This window comes from Papio anubis, chromosome 1, assembly GCF_008728515.1.
Source record: "Papio anubis isolate 15944 chromosome 1, Panubis1.0, whole genome shotgun sequence".
Classification (NCBI taxonomy): Eukaryota; Metazoa; Chordata; class Mammalia; order Primates; family Cercopithecidae; genus Papio; species Papio anubis.
The window spans coordinates 168,892,733-168,916,889 of NC_044976.1; the positions used below are offsets into that span (position 1 = coordinate 168,892,733).

Genomic DNA, 24,157 nt, shown 5'->3' on the forward strand with positions numbered 1-24,157 from the left:
AGCAAAGAATAACTATGTAATTGTCCAGGAAAAGTTTGTTATAAGTCTCAAGTTATAAAACATAATGCTTTAGAAATCTTAGAAACAATGTATTTCAAACCTTTCATCTTGAGAATACCCTCTTAGGCACATTTTATTTTAATATAGTCTAAAACTGACTTTTAAAATTTTGTAACATACTATTTTTAATTTTTAGGCAAAAGAAAAACAGAACGCAAAGAAAGCTCAGGAAACCAAATGAAGAGGATGTTTTGGGATGTGTACACATTTCTGCTTCTGCACATATTTTCATGGAAATCATTATGTATAAAGAACTTTGAGCAACATCCTAATTGGCTCAGTGCACGTTTGGCGGTAGTGCCAGCCTGTCTTGTCTTTAATGCATGGATTCATAAACTTCTTCCCTACCTGCATCATGTGCATGTAGTGCATATTAAATGAAAGTGATATTAAGAGTGCTTGCCCAAATTCCATTATTTGACATTGAATCTGAGAACTGTTAGTTTTCTGGATGTGTAACTACCATATGAACCTAGAAAATGCACAAATGATACTCCTCATCTGTAATTTAAATACTTTAAATTTGCAATTGTCAGATCTTAATGAAACTGGATGTCTTATTTCTTATCATCATTAATGGGAAAAAAATCAGTATTTCTATCTTTGATATCTGAGTGTTTTGAGGATTTTAAAACTGAATTTTATCTGCTATACCAGTTATTTGAAAAAGTATGATTTAAATGTAAATCATTTAAAAAGGACAAAAGTATAATTTCCAGTGATTTTCACTGCTGTCAGTAGAAAAGTAATAAACATCTCAATTTTATTTTAGTAATTTTTCTTCAAGTGTTTGGGGTTATTTATGTAGTAGAGAATTGTTTCAGGAAGGTCTTGAGTATTACGCTTCAAAGCAAAATTTCAGGTTAAGAAGAAATTGTAAATCTTAAAGAATGTTGGTGTTACTCTCAATGGAATACTTTTTCAAGCTCATAAGCTGTATATTAAAAAATTGGAGGTTTGACAGTTCATGCTATCTGCTTTTTTAAAAAGATAGTAGTGGTGATGGGGGATCTTTCTATGCCAATTTGAATAAATTTCATACAGCCTACAGTTTCCAAGAGCCATATACAATTTGTTCACAATTGATTTTTTAAAATTGATTTTGGGAGTTGCTTTGTAATAATTTTCTTACTTTTAATCTTCCTTTGCAAGTCAGATTTTAAAGAAGACTTTATAAAACTTTCTTTTTAAAAGGAAGTAATCTACTTTTTTCTTTATCAAGAATATTTCTGAGGTTGATACATGACTTTTTAGCATTATTTATTGTGAAATAAATTTAGCATAATATATTTTATTAGGGAGAACGTGTACCCATCTTCCAGTTTCAGCACATGAATTTTTAAGGATTGTTTTTAAGCTTAGTGATTGTGGTATTAAATGACTTAGAACTAATGGAGAAAAACCTGATGGGAAATTGATAGAAAAACTAATGAAATATTTTTCATACATAATTTCAGTTGGAGGTAATGAAAAATGTAGTTTCTCAGTTATTTGTGGGTAAATATGTTTTGCTCTTGATACAGTAATAATTATGGAGTGTTTTCAACATGATATAATTTTTAAAAATGGATTTTTAAGGAAGGCTCATCTTGATCCCATTCATTTATTTCAGCTTAATTTATATATCCTTTCCTATTGAGGCTTAAATTTTGTTAAGCAATGTGAGGATTATTGTGGTAAGTTGTATTTAGTAATCAATACAGTGTGATACTAGCACTAGGATTGCCAAATAAATCAATGGAATAAAAGAGAGAGCCTGAAAACAGATCAACATTTATATGATCACTTGATTTCGACAAAGGTGGCAAAACAATTCAACAGAGAAGGAAAGTCTTTTCAACAAATGGAGCCAGAATAGCTTAATATCCATATAGAAAAAAATGAACATGACCCCCTACCTCACAAAAATGACTTGGAGATGAATCATAGACCTAAATGTAGTATTGTAAGAATATGGAGCTTTTTAACTGAAAACATGGATGATTATTTTTGTGACTTGGGGGTTAGTCAAAGGTTTCTTAAGTCACAGAAAGCAGTGGCCATAAAAGATCAAAAATTAGAGCTCATCAAAATTGTCACTGAAAATGTTAACAAAAGTAATATCAAATGACATTTGAAAAATATCTTTGTAAAACGACCATGTTAATAGATATAAGGATTTTTTCATATTAATCTAACAAAATTCCTTAATAGGAATTTCCATAGCTTGAGAATGGTTTATTTTATCTGCATCTTCTTGGATGATTGCAAATCCCTTGTGATACTTCATGATTACTTCTGTCTGTGAATAAAGAAGTATGACTTGTCTTTGTCTGGGTGCCATATATTGCTGGTTTGAAACTAAGTCATGAAGCTAGTGGGTACAGAAAATGGAAGAAGAAAGAGCAACCCATAAATAGATAAATGCTATGTGGAAAGTTTTTTTAATGACATTTTATAGAAAGTCTTGCTTGTTTCATATTTAGTCTTTTCTAAAATTTTATTTAATTATTGGGTAGGTGAAGGCACTTCCATTCTATTTTATGCCTTTCAAAATAGGTGAAGGCACTTCCCTTCTATTTTATGCCTTTCAAAATGACCAGTTCTAAGGGATGTACTTCTGGTATTATCAACAAAAAGCTTGCCAACAGCTGCAGCACTGGCTACTCTCACCTTATATGTTTAGTTCCCAAGATCGCTGCCCTTTTTCTAACAGCAGTCAGCTGTGCCACTAGAATAGACAAATATTTGCTCGGGAGTCACAACCACGGGGACTTGCTTCCCTAGTTAGGACCATGATACGTATTTGTGTGTATATTATGGTGTTATATGCAGATTAATACTTTAATTAATCCTTCTGGTTGCCTCTAACATTAACATTTCAAGATACATTTAGATATTTTTATCCTGTAGAATTTTGTTTATTTGAAATAATTTTAAAAAAGGCTTTTAATGTATTCTCAAAAAACGTTTAGAGAAAACAGATAAGTAAAAATAAAATTTAAATTACCATATTTCTATTAACAGGGATGAGCACATTAACATTTTGGTGTATTTAGTGATCTTTTTCCTCATGTGTACACATATGTTTTTGTGTGTTAGTCTTGCTTGCCCTCCCCATAGTCTGAAATAGTTCTATGTAGTTTATATTATTTTTAAACTTGATCATATACAAATTTTCAGGAAACAAACCACTCTAGCTATTTGAAGAGGAATGCAGATTTATATTGGCAGTTTTGAAATTACATAGTTTCTTACAAAATCATTGGAAGGTTTGGAGGAGTGATTTCAAGCTTGAGTCTCCAGAAATTACTCCCATCTAAACATACAGTATTGGGGTACCTAGGGAACTGCTCACCTTTGCAGCAGTCAGGGAGTCCACTTTTGGAACTATGATGTTAGAATATGTTGCAGTAGTTCAAGGAATGAGGAAACTGCTGTAACACCCAATGACTGCACACTGGAATGCAGAAAAGTTAAACCTTCTATGCCTAAATGCCTAAAATAGACAAACTGGATAGTTATCTTTTTAGAGCAATACTTCATTTTTTTAGAGTAGTATGAATTCCTAGATCAGTCAGACACACATGTTATTTAGTTTGTTCCTTAGTACATTGTTAACTGGCCTAACTCCAATGGCTGACGTGGTAAAGATTCACCACTTCTAGCATACTGGGCACTTTTTGGTTTTGACTTGATTACATTAACTTTTTGAAACTATTCAGTGATTTATTCAGCCAATCTTATGAGGTACATCTGAGTTGTTCTAGATGCTAGAGGGTAGTATAACAGGAAAAAGCCCCAGCTCTCATGGTGAGACATACAGTAAGTATACAATACCACTTTGCAAATAGTAGTGTGAATGGTAAAAGATAAAGTAGGGAAAAGGGTGGGAGGACCTGAGGTTTGATAGAATGCCCACGGTGGTATATGCAGATTAATACTTTCAATTAATCCTCCTAGTTGCCTATAACATTAACATTTCAAGATAAATTCTTGAATGTATCTTGATTATTAATGAGATGTGCTTTAAGTAGAGACCTAAATGAAGATAATTTTTTCTCTAGTACTCAACTAGCACTATACAAGTGGATTGCATATGGGTAGAACCAATGTGCAATAATTAAGAATATTAATTTGCAATTATGTTTGATAGTTAAATGGTTTATGAATGTTGATCTGGAGTGTCAATATGAAAATAGGTTGAATAAAAGATATATGGAAAAGGCTAGGACTACTATGTACATTTTAGCTTATCCATATATTTTATGTAATATGTTTCTTTGATTCTTTCTTGTAGCAATGATAATAGAATATTGAATAAACCATAAAACCAGTGGGGAAAGTCTCATGTAGGTGTATTTTTAAAAACATTTTGAACTCTTCCCCCGCCTTCGCATCATAACCATTAAGACTAAAACAGGCTGGGTGTGGTTGCTTATGCCTGTAATCCTAGTACTTTGGGAGGCTAAGGCAGGAGGATCGGTTAAGCTCAGAAGTTCAAGCCTAGTGTGCACAAGATGGCAAGACCCTGTCTCTTAAAAAATAAATAAAAAATAAAATAACTAGCTGGGTATGGAGGTGGTACATGCCAATAGTCCCAGTTACCCAAAAGACTGAGGCTGGAAGGTCCCTTGAGCCAGGAGTTTGAGAATGCAGTGAGTTGTGATCAGCCACTGTACTCCATCCTGGATGAGAGAGTGAGACCCTATCTCAGAACAAAACAAAAACAATGAAATTATTTGAAAAAATTTGGGAGAATATTTTATTATTTAGGGACAGGGAAAAGCTTCCTAAGCTCCAAAGAAAACAAAAGAACCCAGAAGAGAAATACTTGACTGTATAAAAATTAAAAATTTCTGTAAGGCAACGGACACCATAAAAGAGATAGCAAGCCAACAAATAAAATTTTGTCATACATAATATGCAACATGCATATTACAATCATTAGACAAATTAATGTCTAATACACAGCTCCTCTGTATATTACATATTATACTCACATATGAGTAATATATTTATTGTGCAATCCTGCAATAAAGCAATAAAATATGATTGTAGGGTGTTCCCCATTGATGGCTATTATAACGTTTTAGATATATTTCACTTTATCTTCACACCAATCTTATGAGGTAAGTATTAACTTCATTTTACAGATAATATCTACTTTTTTCCTTTATGTATTTTTTCCCTTTGAATCAAACCATCTGTATCCTGAGTACTCAATGGGTGATGTGCAGACAAGCAGCAATGAGCATAACCTGAGAACTTGTTAGAAATGCAGAGTCTGAAGTCCCACCCCAGACCATTGGAATCAGAATCTGCGTTTTAGCAAGATGCCCAGTTGATTAAATTACATTTATGCACATTAAAATTTGACAAACATAATCTCATTAGTTATGTTTATGGAAATAAGTATCTCCATAATCAATAGGCATTGTGCTTTATTTTCTGACTTTAAAAAATTGGTTTTAGGACTTCTACAATTTCAGTAGCAAGATGCGAAAACAATCAATTAGAAAAAGTTATTAGAAATAAAATAGAAAACTATTCGCAATGTGCCAAACATTGCCCTAAGTACTTTTTTTTCTTTTGAGACGGAGTTTTGCTATTGTTGCCCGGGCAGGAGTGCAAGGGTGCCATCTCGGCTCACCGCAGCCTCCGCCTCCAGGTTCAAGCGATTCTCCTGCCTCGGCCTCCCTAGTAGCTGGGATTACAGGCATGTGCCGCTACGCCTGGCTAATATTGCATTTTTAGTAGAGACGGGGTTTCTCCATTTTGGTCAGGGTGGTCTCGAACTCCCAACTTCAGATGATCCTCCCACCTTGGCCTTCCAAAGTCCTGGGATTATAGGCATGAGCCACCATGCCCGGCGTCCTAAGTACTTTTGCACATTAACCCCAACCTTCACAGATATGAAATAAGTTACATTATCCCCATTTCTTCAGATGAGGGACACTAAAGCACAGCAAAAGACAATGGGTACATTAGTTACGTTGTACTGGAATACTAGGCAGTCATTGAAAAGAATATGAATGGCTATTAACGTGGAAGGATGTCTGTGACTTATAAAATGAAAGTATAAGTGACTTGCCCAAGTTCATACAGCTAGTAAGTAGTAGATCTAGAATTCAAACTTGAACTACTACTTGTACTTCTCTCTTTCACTTCTTCCCTCCCTCCATTCCTTCATTCCTTCCTCCCCCATCCCATTTCCATTCTTCATCCTTCCCTTCTTTCTTCTTCTTCTTTTTTTTTTTTTTTTTTTTTTTTTTTTTTTTTTTTTGAGATAGAATCTCACTCTGTCACCCAGGCTGGAGTGCAGTGGCACGATCTCGGCTCACTGCAACCTCTGCCTCCCAGGTTCAAGTGATTCTCCTGCCTCAGCCTCCCGAGTAGGTGGGATTACAGGTGCACACCACCGTGGCTGATTTTTGTATTTTCAGTAGAGACAGGGTTTCACCATGTTAGCTGGGCTGGTCTCAAACTCCTGGCCTCAAGTGATCCGCCTGCCTTAGCATCCCAAAGTGTTGCGATTACAGGTGTCAGCCACAGCACCCTGCCCTCCTTTCTTCTTTATAGTAATTTCTTGTGATGCTCACCTGCACACCTCCTTTATATACTTCCACCATTCTTCTCATAAAAATGATTCTTAGAGGTAAAAGTTTCATTACGGACAGAATTGTACAATGGAGGTGTTTACGTGAAAAAACTATCTCCGGATTTATTAGGAGCTTTGTAGGAGACATTGATGACCTTTGCTAAGTTATTAAGGAATGCCAAGAGTAAGTGGTAACTGTGAGATCTGAGATCCAGTGGCTCCCTGAGGGCTGGTAATTATAATGATTTTGATTAGAGGCTAACAAGCGATCCAGGTTGGGCCTCCCAGGCTGTCTCCAAGTGAGGTTACCAAGGTCCAAGATCTGCCCTTTCAGCTTATGATTTGAGTATACTCATTGAAGGCGATAAGGACTTTGGGTAGTTAAGCCAACTTAATAAAACTTGCAGGAGACTAACGTACACCTGAAAAACAATCTATTAATTTACTTTACAATTATAACTGCCAGCAGACCAGACATTTCTATCAGCCTACTGATACATTGTCTCCCTGGTAGATAAACTTACCAAGGAAACCAAATTAAGACCAGAAGGTTAGTTGACTATAGAACTGTACTGAAGGAAATTATTTGTTGTTTAAAGATACTTGCTATGATAGCCTGTGACATGGTTTGCTGTATTAAGACACCAACCAAATCTGCCTGTAGATGGGTTGAAAGCTAGGCCTCTTGTGCCAAACAGCCAAGTTTCAAATGTAAAGGAAAAGATCTTGAAAGAAATTAAAAGTACTACTCCAGTGGGCACATGAATGATAAGAAAATGAAACAGTCCTATTACTGATATGGAGAAAATGTGAGTGGTCTGGATAGAAGATCAAGCCTGCTACATTACACACCTCCTTGATCACATTGTTACTGCGTGCTTCTACTGCTACAGACACAATGACAAAATTTTAAACTTCATAATTATCACTTTTCTGGTTGACATTTCCCTGCTTCCTTTCTTGTGTCAACAAGTGTTTTCAAATGTATTGTAATTTAAGTTTAAATTTATTTGACTTGGCCGGGTGCAGTCGTTCACGCCTGTAATCCCAGCACTTTGGGAGGCCGAGGCAGTTGGAACACTAGGTCAGGAGTTCAAGACCAGCCTGGCCAAGAAGATGAAACCCTGTCTCCACTAAAAATACAAAAATTAGCCAGGAGTGGTGGTGTGTGCCTGTAATCCCAGCTACTCGGGAGGCTGAGGCAGACAATTGCTTGAACCCGGGAGGCGGAGGTTGCAGTGACCCGAGACTGCACCACTGCACTCCAGCCTGTGCAACAGAGCAAGACTCTGTCTCAAAAAAAAAAAAAAAAAAAAAAAAATTATTTGATTTTAATTTTTTTCTAATCTGGCCTTTTAGTGACATCTGGAGAGACTGCTTAACCTAGTTTTTCAGACTGTCTGTAGATGAGGGGACTATTTCCTATAACCTATGTAATATCAGTGTATGAGGAATCAGTATTTCTATTCTAATAATGTCAATATGACCTTTCCTAATATCTTATGCCTGAAGTAGTCTATATCTAACTTACATGTTTGGAATGCTCTGCACACTGGTACAACGTGAGAAGTTTTTCTCTCAGGGCACATAGAATAGTTATATGCATTGCATGTACAGTGAACACCTTTTACCCTTTCAGATTTCAGACAGAAATTTACTTGAATTAATGTTTGTAATCTAAAACAATGGTGTGCCAACTTAAGTACCCTCATTACATCTTCCATGAGTAACTTGCTCACTCTAGCTTCTACGGCCATTCTAAGAACTGTACTTTCTTGCCAATTTTATTAAGGTTGGTAAACACAACTTCACAGATAAGACAGTGGACTTTGTGCATTTTCTTTCATTCTAAAGTTGTAACTCTATATTGCAGTAAGTTGGAGAACAGACTACTGGATTTGGACTTAGGGGACCTGGGATTCTAGTCCTGCTAGTCTATTAACTATTGCGTGATGTTTGTTTGTATTCTATTATCTGCTAAAATGCACTTTGTCCTTTCCTTTGTTATAATTTTCAAATAGCACTTATAGAGCAAACAGGTGGCTTTCACATCTGTTTGTACAACTAAACCTTAAAACAAATATTGCTCTATTAAAGCTTCATTGTATTAGACTCTGTCTCTCTCTCTCTCTCTCTCTCTCTCTGTCTTTTGGACCTCTCTTTTTCTCTTTTGGTTGAATCCAAATATAAGAAATCAGGCTTATAAAACTTTTTTTAAAAACACATTTGAAGTTTAGGAAAAGTTTTGTCATATTTCCTTAGCTATTTTGAGAAAACTTTGGGAATCTATTTTCCCTCCAATAGCAATTTCATAAGCTCATAAATGTAATTTATACTACTGTCTTGATGTGATCCTTTTTGCTAATTCTAACTTCCAAGATGATACAGAGTATAAGCTAGTGTAAACAGTATTTATTCTGACCAAGCATCTGCAACTTGGTATCTAGTCATCTGTACACACAATCTTTATAGCATCTTTCCAAATGTATTCACAAAAAGGAAAATCAACTCTTTTCTAGATATGTCTTTAAATAAATGTAGGCAATTCTGGAGCCTAGTGACAGGATTACCATTTTAAAAGTTTTGAATTATATATTTTAGTATCAGTAAATATCAGGAGAAAAGAACTATTAGAAATACCATATGAATCCTTTTATTATAATAGAAGAGGCAAGATTGAAGATAGGCTGAACATCTTAATTCATTCAATCAAAAAGTATTTATTATCTACTCTGAGTCATGCTCAATGCTATGTATTTGGGTTACATGGGTGAAAAGACATATCTTGCTCTGTATCATGTTTTCTCATCTATTCTGCAGCTTTAGGCTAGGTTTTAACCTGTGGGATTGTAATGTGCACTGGGAATAACTTCCCTACACAATAGGTATTAGGACTAAATAGTCTAATACAAAATAGTCTAATACAATAGGTATTAGACTATTTCACAATCTAAAATAGGACTAGTTTGTCCCCATATGATGTAATAATGTTCATCTATGAGCATACCTTGTTTTACTGTGCTTCACTTTGTTGTACTTCATAGATATTGTGTTTTTCACAAACTGAAGATTTGTGGCTACCCTTCAATAGGCAAGTCTACAGGTGCCATTTTCCCAACAGCATGTGCTCACTTCATGTCCCTGTATCACATTTTGGTAATTCTTGTACTATTTCAAACTTTTCCCCAACTATATCTGTTATGGAGATCAGTGATCAGTGATCTTTGATGTTACTATTGTAATTGTTTTGGGGTGCCATGAACCGTGCCCATGTAAGACAGCAAACTTAATTGATTAATGTTGTGTGTATTTTGACTGCTCCACTGACGGGTCTCTCTCTCTCTCTTCTTGGGTCTCCCTATTCCCTGAGACACAACAATATTGAAATTAGGCTAATTAATAACCATTGTAGAATGGCCTCTAAGTGTTCAAATGAAAGGAAGAATCACATCTCTCTCACTTTAAACCAAAAGCAGAAATGATAAAGCTTAGTAATGCAGGCATATCAAAAACCAAGATGGGCTGAAAGCTAGGCCTCTTGTGTCAAACAGCCAAGTTTTGAATGCAAAGGAAGAGATCTTGAAAGAAATTAAAAGTGCTGCTCCAATGGACACATGAATGATAAGAAAATGAAACAGTGCTATTACTGATATGGAGAAAATGTGAGTGGTCTAGATAGAAGATCAAGCCGACTATAGCATTCTTTTATTTTTTATATATTTATTTATTTTTTAACTTTTAGTTTAGGTTCAGGGGTGCATGTGAAAGCTTGTTACACAGGTAAACTTGTGTCACAGGAACTTGTTTTACAGATTATTTTGTCATCCAGGGATTAAGCTCAGTACCCAATAGTTATATTTTCTGCTCTGCTTTCATCCTCCCACCCTTTACCCTCAAGTAGACCCCTGTGTTTGTTGTTTCCTTCTTTGTGTTCATAAGTTCTTATCATTTAGCTCCCACTTATAAGTGAGAACATGTGGTATTTGGTTTTCTGTTTCTGCATTAGTTTGCTAAGGACAGTAGCCTCCAGCTTCATACATGTTCCTGCAAAAGACATGATCTCATTCTTTTCTATGGCTACATGGTATTCCATGGTATAGATGTACCACATTTTCTCTATCCAATCAGTCATTGATGGGCATTTAGGCTGATTCCGTGTCTTTACTATTGCAAATAGCACTGCAGTGATCATTCATGTGCACTTGTCTTTATGATAGAATTATTTATATTTTGCTGGGTATTGCTAGGTCGAATGGTAGTTCTGCTTTTTGCTCTGTGAGCAAATGCTTTCCATAATGTTTGAACTAATTTACACTCCCACCAACAGTGTATAAGTGTTCCCCTTTTTCTGCAACCTCACCAGCATCTGTTATTTTTTGACTATTTAATAATAGCCATTCTGACTAGCATGAGATGGTATTTCATTGTGATTTTGATTTGCATTTCTCTAATGATCAATGATATTGAGCTTTGTTTCATATGTTTGTTGGCCTCATGTATCTCTTCTTTTGAGAACTGTCTGTTCATGTCCTTTGCCCACTTTTTAATGGGATTGTCTGTTTTTCTCTTGTAAATTTGTTTAAGTTCCTTATAGATGCTGGATATTAGACTTTTGTCTGATGCATAGTTTGAAAATATTTTCTCCCATTCTGTAGGTTGTCTGTCTACTCTGTTGATAATTTCTTTTGCTATGCAGAAGTTCTTGTTTAATTAGATCCCATTTGTGAATTTTTGCTTTAGTTGTGATTGCTTTTGGTATCGTTGTCATGAAGTCTTTTCCAGTTCCTATGTCCAGGATGGTATTGCCTAGGTTGTCTTCTAGGGTTTTTGTAGTTTTGGGTTCTTTCATTTAAGTCTTCAATCCATTTTGAGTTGAATTTCATATGTGGTGTAAGGAAGGGGTCCAGCTTCAATTTTCTGCATATGGCTAGCCAGATCTTTCACCTTCATGGTTAGCTGTATTCCTAAGTATTTTCTTCTTCTTGTGGCACTTGTGAATGGTATTGCTTTTCTGATTTGGCTCTTGGTTTGCCTGTTGTTAGTGTGTAGGAATGCTAGTGATTTTTGTACACTGACTTGTATCCTGGAACTTTGCTCAAGTTGTTTGCCAGCTGAAGGAGTTTTTGGGCTGAGACTATGGGATTTTCTAGATATAGAATCATGTCATCTGCAAACAGAAATAGTTTTGACTTCCTCGTTCTATTTTGATGTCCTTTATTTCTTTCTCTTGCCTGATCGCTCTGGCTAGGACTTCCAATACTATGTTGAGTAGAAGTGGTGAAGAGGGCATCCTTGTGTTGTGCTGGTTTTCAAGGGGAATGCTTCTGACTTTTGCCCATTTAGTATAATGTTAGCTGTGGGTTTGTTATAAACAGCTCTTACTATTTTAGGTATGTTCCTTTAACATCTAGTTTATTGAGAGTTTTTAACATGAAGGAGTGTTGAATTTCAATGAAAGCCTTTTATGCATCTGTTGAGACAATCATGTGGTTTTTGTCTTTAGTTCTGTTTGATCACACTTGTTTGATTTGGTATGTTGAACCAACCTTGCATCCTGGGGATAAAGCCTGCTAGATCGTGGTGGATAAGCTTTCTGATGTGCTGCTGGATTTGGTTTGTCAATATTTTGTTGAGAATTTTTCATCAATATTCATCAAAGGTATTGGCTTAAAGTTTTCTTTTCTTTTTTTTTTTTTTGAATCTCTGCCAGGTTTTGGTTTCAGGATGATGCTGGCCTCATAGAATGAGTTAGGGAGGAGTCCCTCCTTTTCAATTATTTGGAATAGTTTCAGTAGGAATAGTACCAGTTCTTCTTTGTACCTCTGGCAGAATTCAGAAAGCAGCCTTATATTGAAAGAAGATGCCATCTAGGACTTTCATAGCTAGACAGGAGAAGTCAATGCCTGGCTTCAAAGCTTCAAAGGACAGGCTATCTCTCTTGTTAGGGGTGAATGCAACTGGTGACTGTAAGTTGAAGCCAATGGTCATTTACCATTCTGAAAAATCCTAGGGATCTTAAGAATTATGTTAGATCTGATATGCCTGTGCTCTAGAAATGGAAGAAAACAGAACACATCTGTCTACAGCATGGTTTGTTGAATATCTTAAATCCACTTTTGGACTACTGCTCAGAAAAAAGAAAACTTCGTTTCAAAATATTCCTGCTCACTGACAATGCACCTGGTCACCCAAGAGTTCTCATGGAGATGTACGAGGATATTAATTTTTTTTAATGCCTACTAACATAGCCAATTCTGTAGCCAATGGATGAAGGAGTAATTTCAACTTTCAAGTCTTACAGCTTAAGAAATAAATTTTATAAAGCTATAGCTGCCATAGAAAGTGATTCCTTTGATGGAACGGGGCAAATTAAATCAAAATCCTCATAGGAAGAATTTACCATTCTATTTGCCATTAAGAACATTCATGATTCATTGCAGAAGGCCAAAATGTCAACATTAACAGGAGTGTGGAAGCAGTTGATTCCAACCCTCATGGACAACATTGAAGGATTCAAGAATTCTGAGGTGGAAATAACTGCAGATGTGGTAGAAATAGCAAGAAAGCTAGAATTAAAAGTGGATCCTGAAGATGTGAGTGACTTACTGCATACTTAGGACAAAACTTGAATGGATGAGGAGTTGCCTCTTATGGATGAACAGAGAAAGCAGTTTCTTGAGATACAATCTATTCCTGGTAAAGAGGCTGTGAACATTGTTGAAATGACAAGAAAGTATTGAGAATATTACAGAAACTTAATTGATAAAACAGAAGTAGGGTTTAGAAGGACTGCAGTTTTGAAAGAAGTTCTACTGTGGATAAAATACTAGCAAACAGCACTGCATGCTACAGAGAAATCTTTTGTGAAAGGAAGAGTCAATTGATGTGACAAACTTAACTGTTGTCTTATTTTAAGAAATTGCCAGAGCCACAAACTTAACTGTTGTCTTATTTTAAGAAATTACCAGTGCCACTACTACCTTCATCGACCATCACACTGATTAGTCAGCAGCTGTCCACATCCATGCAAAACCTTCCACCAGCAAAAAGATTCTGACTCACTGAAGGCTTAGATGATTGCTAACCTTTTCTTTTTTTTTTTTTTTTTTTTTTGAGGCGGAGTCTAGCTCTGTCTCCCAAGCTGGAGTGCAGTGGTGGCCCGATCTCTGCTCCTGCAGCTCCGCCTCCAGGAGTTCATTCTCCTGCCTCAGCCTCCGGAGTAGCTTCTGGGACTGGGTGCCTGCCACCACACCCGGCTATTTTTTTTTTTTTTTTTTTTGGCCTGTATTTTTTTAGTAGGGCAGGGGTTTTAGCCATGTTAGCCAGGGCTCGATATCCTCACCTCGTGATCTGCCCGCCTCGGCCTCCCAAAGTGCTGGGATTACAGGCGTGAGCCACCGCGCCTGGCCGACCTTTTTTTTTTTTTTTAAGCATTAAAGTATTTGTTAATTAAGGTATGTATATTTTTTAGACCTAATTCTATTGCACAGTTAATAGACTGCAGTATAGTGTAAACATAACTTTTGTATGTTCTGGAAAGCCAAAAAAAATTATGTGATTCACCTTATTCTGATATTCACTGTACTGTAGTAGTCTGCAACTGAACTTGCAATATCTCTGAGGTATGCCTGTAGTTTGAACAAATGTTTATGAGGATCAACTTCAACTTGAGATCCCAACTTACTATTAGATGTTGTGAACACAATACAAAAATTTCTGTTCATGGCCGGGCACGGTGGCTCACGCCTGTAATCCTAGAACTTTGGGAGGCTGACGCGGGCAGATCACAAGGTCAAGAGATGGAGACCATCCTGGCCAACATGGTGAAACCCCGTCTCTACTAAAAATACAAAAATTAGCTGGGCGTTGTGGCCTGCACCTGTAGTCCCAGCTACTTGGGAGGCTGAGGCAGGAGAATCACTTGAGCCCGAGAGGTGGAGGTTGGGGAGCCGATATCGTGCCACTGCGCTCCAGCCTGGCAACAGAGCGAGACTCCGTCTCAAAAAAAAAAAAAAAAAAAAAAAAAATCTGTTTATATTTTTCCTTTTTTCATATTCAGTAACAGCTTATTTCAGGGAAAAGGATAAGGGAAGGAAAAAAAGAACAAAGGTATTAACTGAATTTCAGTTTAGGTTCAACTTTTTAAAAAATAGATTTAGGAATACAAGTGGGATTTTATTACATGGATATTTCGCTTAGTGGTAAAATCCGGTCTTTTAGTGTAACCATCACCTGAATCGTGTACATTGTTCTCTGTAAGTAATTTCTCATCCCTCCCACCTTCCTATTCTCCAGTGTCTATTATTCTACAGTCTAGGTCCACACATACACATTATTTAGCTCTTGCTTGTAATTCAGAATATGTGGTATTTTACTGTTTTTGAGTTATTTCACTTAAGATAATAGCCTCCAGTTTCATCCATGTTGCTGCAAAAGGCATCATTTCATTCTGTTTTATGACTAAGCAGTATTCCATGGTGTATACATGGCACATTTTCTTTAAACAGTCATCTCCATTGATGGACACTTAGGGCAGTTCCATATCTTTGCTATTTTGAACAGTGCTGCGATAAACATACAAATGTAGATATCTTTTGGATGTAGTGATTTACTTTGTGTAGATACCCAGTAGCAGTAGTGCTGGATTGAATGGTAGTTCTATTTTTACTTCGAGAAATATCCATACTGTTTTTCGTAGAGGTTGTACTAATTTACATTTTCACCAATAGTATATAAGTGTTTCCTTTTCTCTGCATCCTCACTAATGTCTATTATTTTTTGGATTTTTAGTAATAGCCATCTCGACTAGTGTGAGATGGTATCTCACTGTGGTTTTAATTTGCATTTCTCTGATGATTAGTGATGTGCATCTTTTCATATGCTTGTTGGACATGTGTATGTCTTCCTTTGGAAAATGTAAGTTCATATCATTTGCCCAGTTTTTAATGGGGTTATTTTATTTGCTTTTTCTTTTTCTTTTTCTTTTCTTTTCTTTCTTTTTTTTTTTTTTTTTTTGAGATGGAGGTTCACTCTTGTTGCCCAAGCTGGAGTGCAACGGCGAGATCTGGGCTCACCGCAACCTCTGCCTCCCGGGTTCAAGCGATTCTCCTGCCCCAGCCTCCTGAGTAGCTAGGAGTACAGTCGCACGCCACCATGCCCAGCTAATTTTGTGTATTTTCAGTAGAAATGGGGTTTCACCATGTTAGCCAGGCTGGTCTCAAACTCCCGACCTCAGGTGATCCGCCCGCGTCAGCCTCCCAAAGTGCTGGGATTACAGGCCACCGTGCCTGGCTATTTGCTTTTTTGTTGTTGTTGAGTTGTTTGAGTTCCCTGTAGCTTCTGGATATTAGTCCTTTGTTGGCTGCATCGTTTACAAATATTTTCTCCCATCCCGTGGGTTGTGTGTTCACTCTGTTCATACTTTTTTTTTTTTTTTTTTTTGCTGTGCAGCAGCTTTTTAGTTTAATAAAGTCCCTTTTGTCTATTTTTGTTTTTGTTACATTGACCTAAGCCAATGTCCAAACGAAGTTTTCTAGGATTTCTTCTAGAATTTTTATAGTTTCAGGTAGTATATTTAAGTCTTTATTCCATCTTAAGTTAATTTTTGTGTATAGTGAGAGATAGGGATCTAGTTTCATTCTTCCACATATGGCTATCCAGTTTTCTCAGAACTATTTATTGAATAGGGTATCCTTCCCTCATTTTAAGTTTGTGTTGATTTTGTTGAAGATCAGTTTTGTGTAGGTATATGGCTTTATTTATGGGTTCTCTATTCTGTTGTATAGATCTATGTGTCTATTTTTATATCAATAACATGCTTTTTTGGCTACTGTAGCCTTGTAGTATAATTTGAAGTCGAGTACTATGATGTCTCCAACTTTGTTCTTTTTGCTTAAGAGTGCTTTGGCTATTTGGGCTCTTTTTTGATATGAACTTTAGGATTGTTTTTTCTAACTCTGTGAATAATGACATTGGTATTTTGATAGGAATTACAATGAAGCTATAAATTCAATGTTTTATAGTTCATGTGTAGATCTTCCACCTCCTTAGTTAAATGGATTTTTTGTAGCTATTGTAAATGGAATTGAGTTATTGATTTGTTTCTTAGTTTGATCATTATTGTTGTATAGAAATGCTACTTATTTTTCTGTGTTGAATTTTTTATCCTGAAACTTTTCTGGATTCATTTATCAAACCTAGGATTCTTTTGGAAGAGTCTTTAGGGTTTTCTAGGTTCAAGATTATATTGTCAGCAGACAGAAATAATTCAACTTATTTTCCAGTTCGGATGTCTTTTATTTCTTTCTCTTGTCTGATTGCTCTGGCTAGAACTTCCAGTACTATGTTGAATAGAAGTGGTGAAAGTGGGCATCTTTGTTTTGTGCCAGTGCTTAGGAGGAATGCTTTTCGCTTTTCCCCATTCAGTATGATGTTGGCTGTGTGTGTGACGTAGATGGCTCTTATTATTATTGTTATTATTAATTTATTTTACTTTAAGTTCCAGGATACAAGTGCAGAACGTGCAGGTTTGTTACATAGGTATATGTGTGCCATGGTGGTTTGCTGTACCTATCAGCCTGTCATCTAGGTTTTAAGCCCTGCATGCCTAGCTATTTGTCCTAGTGCTCTCCCTTCCCTTCCCCTGCAACCCTCTACTGGCACCAGTGTGTTCTATTCCCCTCCCTGTGTCCATGTGTTCTCATTGTTCAGCTCCCACTTATGAGTGAGAACATGTGGTGTTTGGTTTCCTGTTCCTGTGTCAGTTTGCTGAGGCTGATGATTTCCAGGTTCATCCATGTCCCTGCAAAGGACATGATCTCATTCCTTTATATGGCTGCGTAGTATTCCATGGCGTATATGTACCACATTTTTTTATTTTTTATTTTTGAGACAGAGTCTTGCTCTGTCACCCAGGCTGGAGTGCAGTGGCGCAATCTCGGCTCACTGCAAGCTCTGCCTCCCGGGTTCACACCGTTCGCCTGCCCCAGCCTCCCAAGTAGCCGGGACAACAGAGGCTCGCCACCACACCTGGCTAATTTTTAAAAAATATTTTTAGTAGAGACGGGGTTTTACCATGTTAGCCAGGATGATCTCCATCTCCTGACCTCATGATCCGCCCGCCTCGGCCTCCCAAAGTGCTGGGTTTACAGGCATGAGCCACCATGCCCGGCACCACGTTTTCTTTATCCAGTTTATCATTGATGGGATTTGAGTTGGTTCCATGTCTTTGTTATTGTAAACAGTGCTGCAATAAACATACGTGTGCATGTGTCTTTATAGTAGAATGATTTATATTCCTTTGAGTATATACCCAGTAATGGAATTGCTGGGTCAAATGATATTTCTGGTTCCACATCCTTGAGGAATCTCCACAATGTCTTCCACAATGGTTGAACTAATTTACATTCCCACCAACAGTGTAAAAATGTTTCTATTTCTCTACAGCCTCACCAGTATCTATTGTTTCTTGACTTTTTAATAATTGCCATTCTGACTGGCATGAGGTGGTATCTCATTGTGGTTTTGATTTCCATTTCTCTAACGATTAGTGATGTTGAGCTTTTTTTCGTATGTTTGTTGGCTGCATAAATGTCTTCTTTTGTGAAGTGTCTGTTCATATCCTTTGCCCACTTTTTGAGGGGGTTGTTTGTTTTTTTTCTTGTAAATTTGTTTGAGTTTCCTTGTTGATTCTGCATATTAGACCTTTGTCCAATGGATAGATTGTAAAAATTTTCTTCCATTCTGTAGGTTGCCTGTTCACTCTGATGATAGTTTCTTTTGCTTGTGGGTGCTGTCAGGTGGCAAATACTCTGTATGAGTTCCTTGCTTATAGGTAGCCTCAATGTGGTGGTTTTCTCAAATGCTAGTTGTAGTAACAGTGTACTGGACAGGGAAGTAGAGTCTTGGCCACCTGCAGAGATGGGAAGGTGAGGGTCTTGAGAAACTTATTCCCAACTTTCCCAAGCACAGTGCATGGTGTCAGCAGATTTTTGTATTGTGTTGTGCAGTTTGACCTCCAGGCCAGTAGGTGGCACTGGCAGGTAAGAGTCAGCTGCAGTGGTAGCAGTAGGGTGTGTGTTTGATCTTTTTTCACCTGAAGGAGCTCTCTTGATGCCTCAGGCCATGGACCACACTGTGGGACTCCACAATGGCCTGGGCTCTGCTCTCAGAGCTTGGCAAAACTGGGTGAAGATACACTGGGCTCATTTGCTCTTAGGTCCATCAATGGCAGGTGCAGACAACAGCTCTGATTGGGGTAGTCAGAGAGTGGTGTAGGTTCTGTGAGATTTCCTTTGTTACAAATGGTCTTAGTGTGGTGGTTTTCTCAAATGCCAGCTATAGTAGTAACGTACTAGGTAGGTGAATGAACTCAAGGCCTCCTGAGTAGCCAGGAAGGTGTGGGCAATGGTGGTAGCTGATGTCCCACAAAGGATTTCCTCTTCCTGAGCTTTGTGTGATTGTGTCAGTAGATGTTATAATGGGCTGTGCAGGTTGACCTCCTGGCCAGTAGGTGGCACTTGCAGGAGAGAGACAGCTGTGACAGTGGCCATGGGATTTATGCTTGACCTTTGTTAGCCAGAAGTACTCAGAAGTCCCAGCATATCACGTGGGCCATGGATCTCCTAGGGGTCCCTGTCCCATGTTCTGCCACCAAGGTGGGTAGGCGGGCAAAGCTGGGTCAGGCGAGTCTGCATTCAGGTTTCCCAATGGTGAGCACAGTAGCAGCCCCAACGGGGGTGTGAGGGCAGTTTCCTGTTTGCTGGGGCAGTGTTCCAAGGGAGGCATGGAATCACCTCTGCTGCACAAAAGAGGCTGCATGAGGAGAGAGTGGAGCCCAGGCTTCACAGCCCAGCAGGCAGTAGTGGGACTCCAGTAGCTTTCAGACCTTGACCTGGTGGGTCTCCCACCAACAGCCCATTGCTGGCAGGAAGCTGAAAAAGTCATCTGAGTCCCAAGCAGTTTGTGCTCAGTTTGTAAAATTGCCCCAGGCTGCAAGACTCTGCTCTGGACAGAAACTGGCTCCCAGGCAACACCTTGGCTGGTCTGGGCCTGCGAAGTGAGGGTATCCCCAGCTCCTGCACCTGCAGCAAGAGCCTATTACCCACTTGACTCTCAGTTCTGTCCATGAGGGTTTGTCCTCACTTTAGATTGCCGATCCCAGTTGGGATTCTCTCCCAACCTGTGACCACCGCTTAAGTTGCCTGGCAAATTTCTGCAAGGTTCCCTATGAATTAGGATCAGGAATGGCATGGGCTGCTTTCAAAGTATTTGAAGTTTCTTTCATTTTTTTCTGTTGTGCTCCTATGTTCCTTTCTGAATAAAAATTCACATTGTGAATCTCTCTTTACACACTGTTTTGCTCTTTCTAAGAAAGTGAAATGTGCTAACAAAACCTCCAATCCACCATCTTGGAAAGACCCCTGCTACTTTGAAGTTTTATCAGCGTTTGGGGGGTAGTAAAGTGCTTTCTGGAACTTGGGAATTAAGGAAATGAGACTACATTCTGAAAATTAAATTGAGATTTAATTGGCTACTGGGCCAGCATTACTAGACACTGAAATTTCTTCTCTGTTCATTTCTACAGTGTAAAAACTTTCAAGTTTTACTAGTGGTTAACAATTATTTTTTAAAGATACAAATTTCAAGAAAAATAGAAGAATAAAATGTAGTTGTTATCACTACAGTAGTAGTATTCTTTGTGTTTTCATGTTCCTTGATTACTATTGGATTTAATCTTTTGTGTTTTTAGTGGCCAATTATATTTCTCTTTTAATGAAGTATCTGTCATATACTTAGCTTATTTTTCTGTTGGTGTGTTAATATTTTTGTTATTCATTTGTAATAGTTTCTGATACTAACAAATATTGGTGTCTAAGGAAAGCTGAAATCTTATTTCTAATTCTTTTCTACCATCCAATTTTCCTATCAATAAGAAGGAGGAGCAGTGATATAGATGGGATAAGAATAAGGATATTTAGGCGTGGGCCCCACTCAGGTCCGGGTTTCAGTTCCTTGGGGAGGCCCCTGGTGTCCAGATACCGCAGCTTCTGTCACGTGGAACCTGCTGTGGCTGCTCCAGCCCCAGGGAGGACTCAAGACACCCAGAAGCTGGAAATGGACTCAGTGGCCTTTGAGGATGTGACTATGAACTTCATCCAGGAGGAGTGGACTTTGCTGAGTCCTTCCCAGAAGAATCTCTACAGAGATATGATGCTGGAAACCCTCGGGAACTTGGCCTCTGTCAAAGTCTGGGTGAGAGATTCTGTGGACATAAAGAAGGGAGTCAGCATGGTGAACCCTTCAGCCAGATTCCTGATTGTCACCTGAAGAAGAAAAGTCATACTGGGGTAAAACCACGCAAATGCTGCGTGTGTGGGAAAGTCTTCCTTCCTCATTCATTCCTGACAGGCACATGACAGCTCACGCCAGACAGAAACTATACGAGTGTGATGGGGAATGGGGAGAGAAGCCCCGTAAACAGAAACAATGTGGGAAAGCCTCCATTTCCCCCAATAGTGGTCCAAGGCGCACAGTAACACCAATTCGAAAGAGACCTTATGAATGCAGGGTGTGCGGGAAAGCCCTTAATTCTCCTAATTTATTTCAAATTCACGAAAGAACTCACACTGGAGAGAGGTCCTACAAATGTAGGGAAATCATGGGAGCCTTTACTGTTTCCATTTTCTTTCGAAAACATGGACAAATGCACACTGGAGAAAAACGTTATGAATGTAAATACTGTGGAAAACCTTTTGATCATCCCAGTTTATTTCAAACTCATGTTACACTAGAGAAAAACCTCACAAATGTAAGCAATGTGGTACAACTTCATTCAGACACATGAAATCAGAACTCACCCGTTGGAGAAATCCCACCAATGTCAGGAATGTGGGAAGAAACTCAGTCGTTCCAGTTCCCTTTGCAGACATTAAAGGTCTAACAGTGGAGGAAAACTCTACAAACATCAAAAATGTGACCAAGTCTTAGACGTCCCACGTCCCTTCAAGCACATGAAAGAGCTCACACTGGAGAGAGACCTTGTGAATGTAATAAATGTGGTAAAACCTTCAATTATCCCAGTTGTTTTCGAAGACATGAAAAAACTCATAGTGGAGAAAAGCCATATGACTGTGAAAGGTGCGATATGGTCTTCGGATGTGGCAATTCCCTAAGGAGACATGAAATGACTCACACTAGAAAAAAACCCTTTGACACTAAACAATGTGGTAAAGTCTTTACTTTTTAAAATTGCCTTCAACAACATGAAAAAACTCATTTAGCTGGGCGTAGACAGTGCTTTTGGAGGCTGAGGCAGGGGGATCACCTGAGCCCAGGAGTTTGAGACCAGCCTGGTTAACATAAGAAGGCTGGATATCATGGAGATGGACGACATAAATTGAAGAATGCACACTGGATGGAAATGTTAGTAGTTTGGAAAATACAGGAACATTTTCAATTTTAACAATTACTCTATGTTTTATTATTATTATTTTTGAGACGGAATCTCATTTTGTCCCCCAGGCTGGAGTGCAGTGCCAGGCTGGAGTGCAGTGGTGTGAACTTGGCTCATTGAAACCTCTGCCTCCCGAGTTCAGGTGACTCTCCTTCCACGGCCTCCCAGGTGACTGGGATTACAGGTGTGCACCACCATGCCCATACCCAGCTAATTTTTATATTTTTAGTAGAGATGGAGTTTCACCATTTGGTCGGGCTGGTCTCAGACAACTGGCCTCGAGTGGTCTGCCCGCTTCCGCCTCCAGAGATGCTGGGATTGCAGACATGAGCCACCATGCCCGGCCTAGATACATGTTTTACATGTCTTTTTACAGAATATATAACATGCAGCACAGTGAAGCACAGTCTTCATATCCCTTAAGAAAATCTGTGACTTGGGAATGGTGGCTCACGCCTGTAATCCCAGCACTTTGGGAGGCTGAGGTGGGAGGATCACTTGAGCCTGGGAGTTTGAGTCCAGTCTGGGCAACATGGCAAGACCCCATGTCTATGAAGGAATGCAAACAAATTAGCTAGGTGTGGTGTGGTGGTGGGTGCTTGTGGTCCCGGCTGCTCAGGAAACTGGGGCTAGAGGATCGCTTGGGCCTGGGAATTCAAGACTACAGTGAGCTATGATCCTGCCACTCCAGCCTGGGAAACAGAGCAGGACCCTGTTTCTAAAAAAAAAAATATATATATATATATATATATATATATATGTGTGTGTGTGTGTGTCTATGTATGTGTGTGTGTGTGTGTGTATATATATATATGTGTGTGTATATATATAAAGTCTGTGAAGTTTTTTAGACAAAGACTTTTTTGGATTGCCTCCTGGAGAAAGGGTTTATGAATTTGACAGTGTTCATATGGCAAAACCTTAAATTGACTCTGTGGGTGAGAGACTCTTTCAGGTGAAAATGAAAGTCTTGAAGTCTTGAAGGAGGGGGTATTTCCACACTGTGAGGGACAGATGGGTATGTTGACCTCCCAGAATTAAATTCTTACATGTCCCTGCCTTGGCAATGGGGCTGGATCCACTGTGGGGCTCCATTTCAGCAGTCAGAGTCTGACTTCCAAGCTTGGGAATGTGTTTTGCCTTCTGAATGCTAGTTTTCCTTGTGAACTGTAGGTGCAGCCAGCTGCTTATCTGAGGGAGTTCAAATCTCTGTAGGCAGACAAGTAGAGTCTCCCGGGATTAGAGGAATTCAATCAACTTGAGCAATCAGTCTGGTTTACAGCCTCCTACCAGGCAGCCTGTTCTTCCCCAAATCCCGGGTGGAATGTGGAGACCTTCTTTCTTTAAACCAGCTCTTTGTTTGTTTGTTTGAGACGGAGGCTCACTCTGTCACCCAGGCTGGAGTGCAGTGGCATGATCTTGGCTCACTACTACCTCTGCCTCCTGGGTTCAAGCAATTCTGCAGCCTCAGCCTCCCGAGTAGCTGGGATTACAGGCATGCACCACCACACCCAGCTAATTTTTTGTATTTTTAGTAGAAATGGAGTTTCACAATGTTGGCTAGGCTGGTCTCAAACACCTGGCCTCAAGTGATCCGCCTGCCTCAGCCTCTCAAAGTGCTGGGTTGGGCATGACCATGGCACTGGCTTTTTTTTTTTTGAGACAGAGTCTCACTCTGTCACCTAGGCTGGAGTGCAGTGGCGTGATCTCAGCTCACTGCAACCTCCACCTCCTGAGTTCAAGCGATCCTCCTGCCTCAGCCTCCCAGGTAGCTGGGACTACAAGTGTGCCACCATGCCCAGCTACATTTTTGTAGTTTTAGTAGAGATGGGGTTTCGCCATGTTGTCTAGGCTGGTCTTGAAATCCTGGCCTCAAGTGATCCACCTGCCTCGACCTCCCAAAGTTCTAGGTTTACAGGTGTGAGCCACCATGTCCAGCCTAGATATTTATAGTTATTTCTTAGTTATGCTAGTAAGAAACAAGGGAGGTTACATTCTTCAGAGTTTTTCAGGGAAGGGGGCGAGATTCCCAGAACTGAGGTTCCTCACTTTTAGACCATATA

The 24,157-nt window shown here is 38.8% G+C and overlaps 1 protein-coding gene and 1 pseudogene across 17 annotated transcripts in view; both read left to right on the forward strand.

The window, feature by feature from the left end:
- UCHL5 (ubiquitin C-terminal hydrolase L5) overlaps positions 1-2,367 on the forward strand; it is a 53,110-nt gene extending 50,743 nt beyond the window's left edge. For all 17 annotated transcript variants that reach the window (XR_001896684.1, XM_021929196.2, XM_021929190.2 and 14 more), the window contains one exon: positions 197-2,367. Coding sequence is in view for 12 of the 17 variants with exons in the window: in XM_021929190.2 (XP_021784882.2) it covers positions 197-241 (45 nt within the window). In the remaining 5 variants the exon portion in view is untranslated. The remainder of the gene's footprint in view (positions 1-196) is intronic.
- A 15,969-nt stretch (positions 2,368-18,336) lies between these two features.
- Positions 18,337-22,724, forward strand: LOC110741626 (annotated as a pseudogene).
- The last annotated feature ends 1,433 nt before the right edge of the window (positions 22,725-24,157 follow it).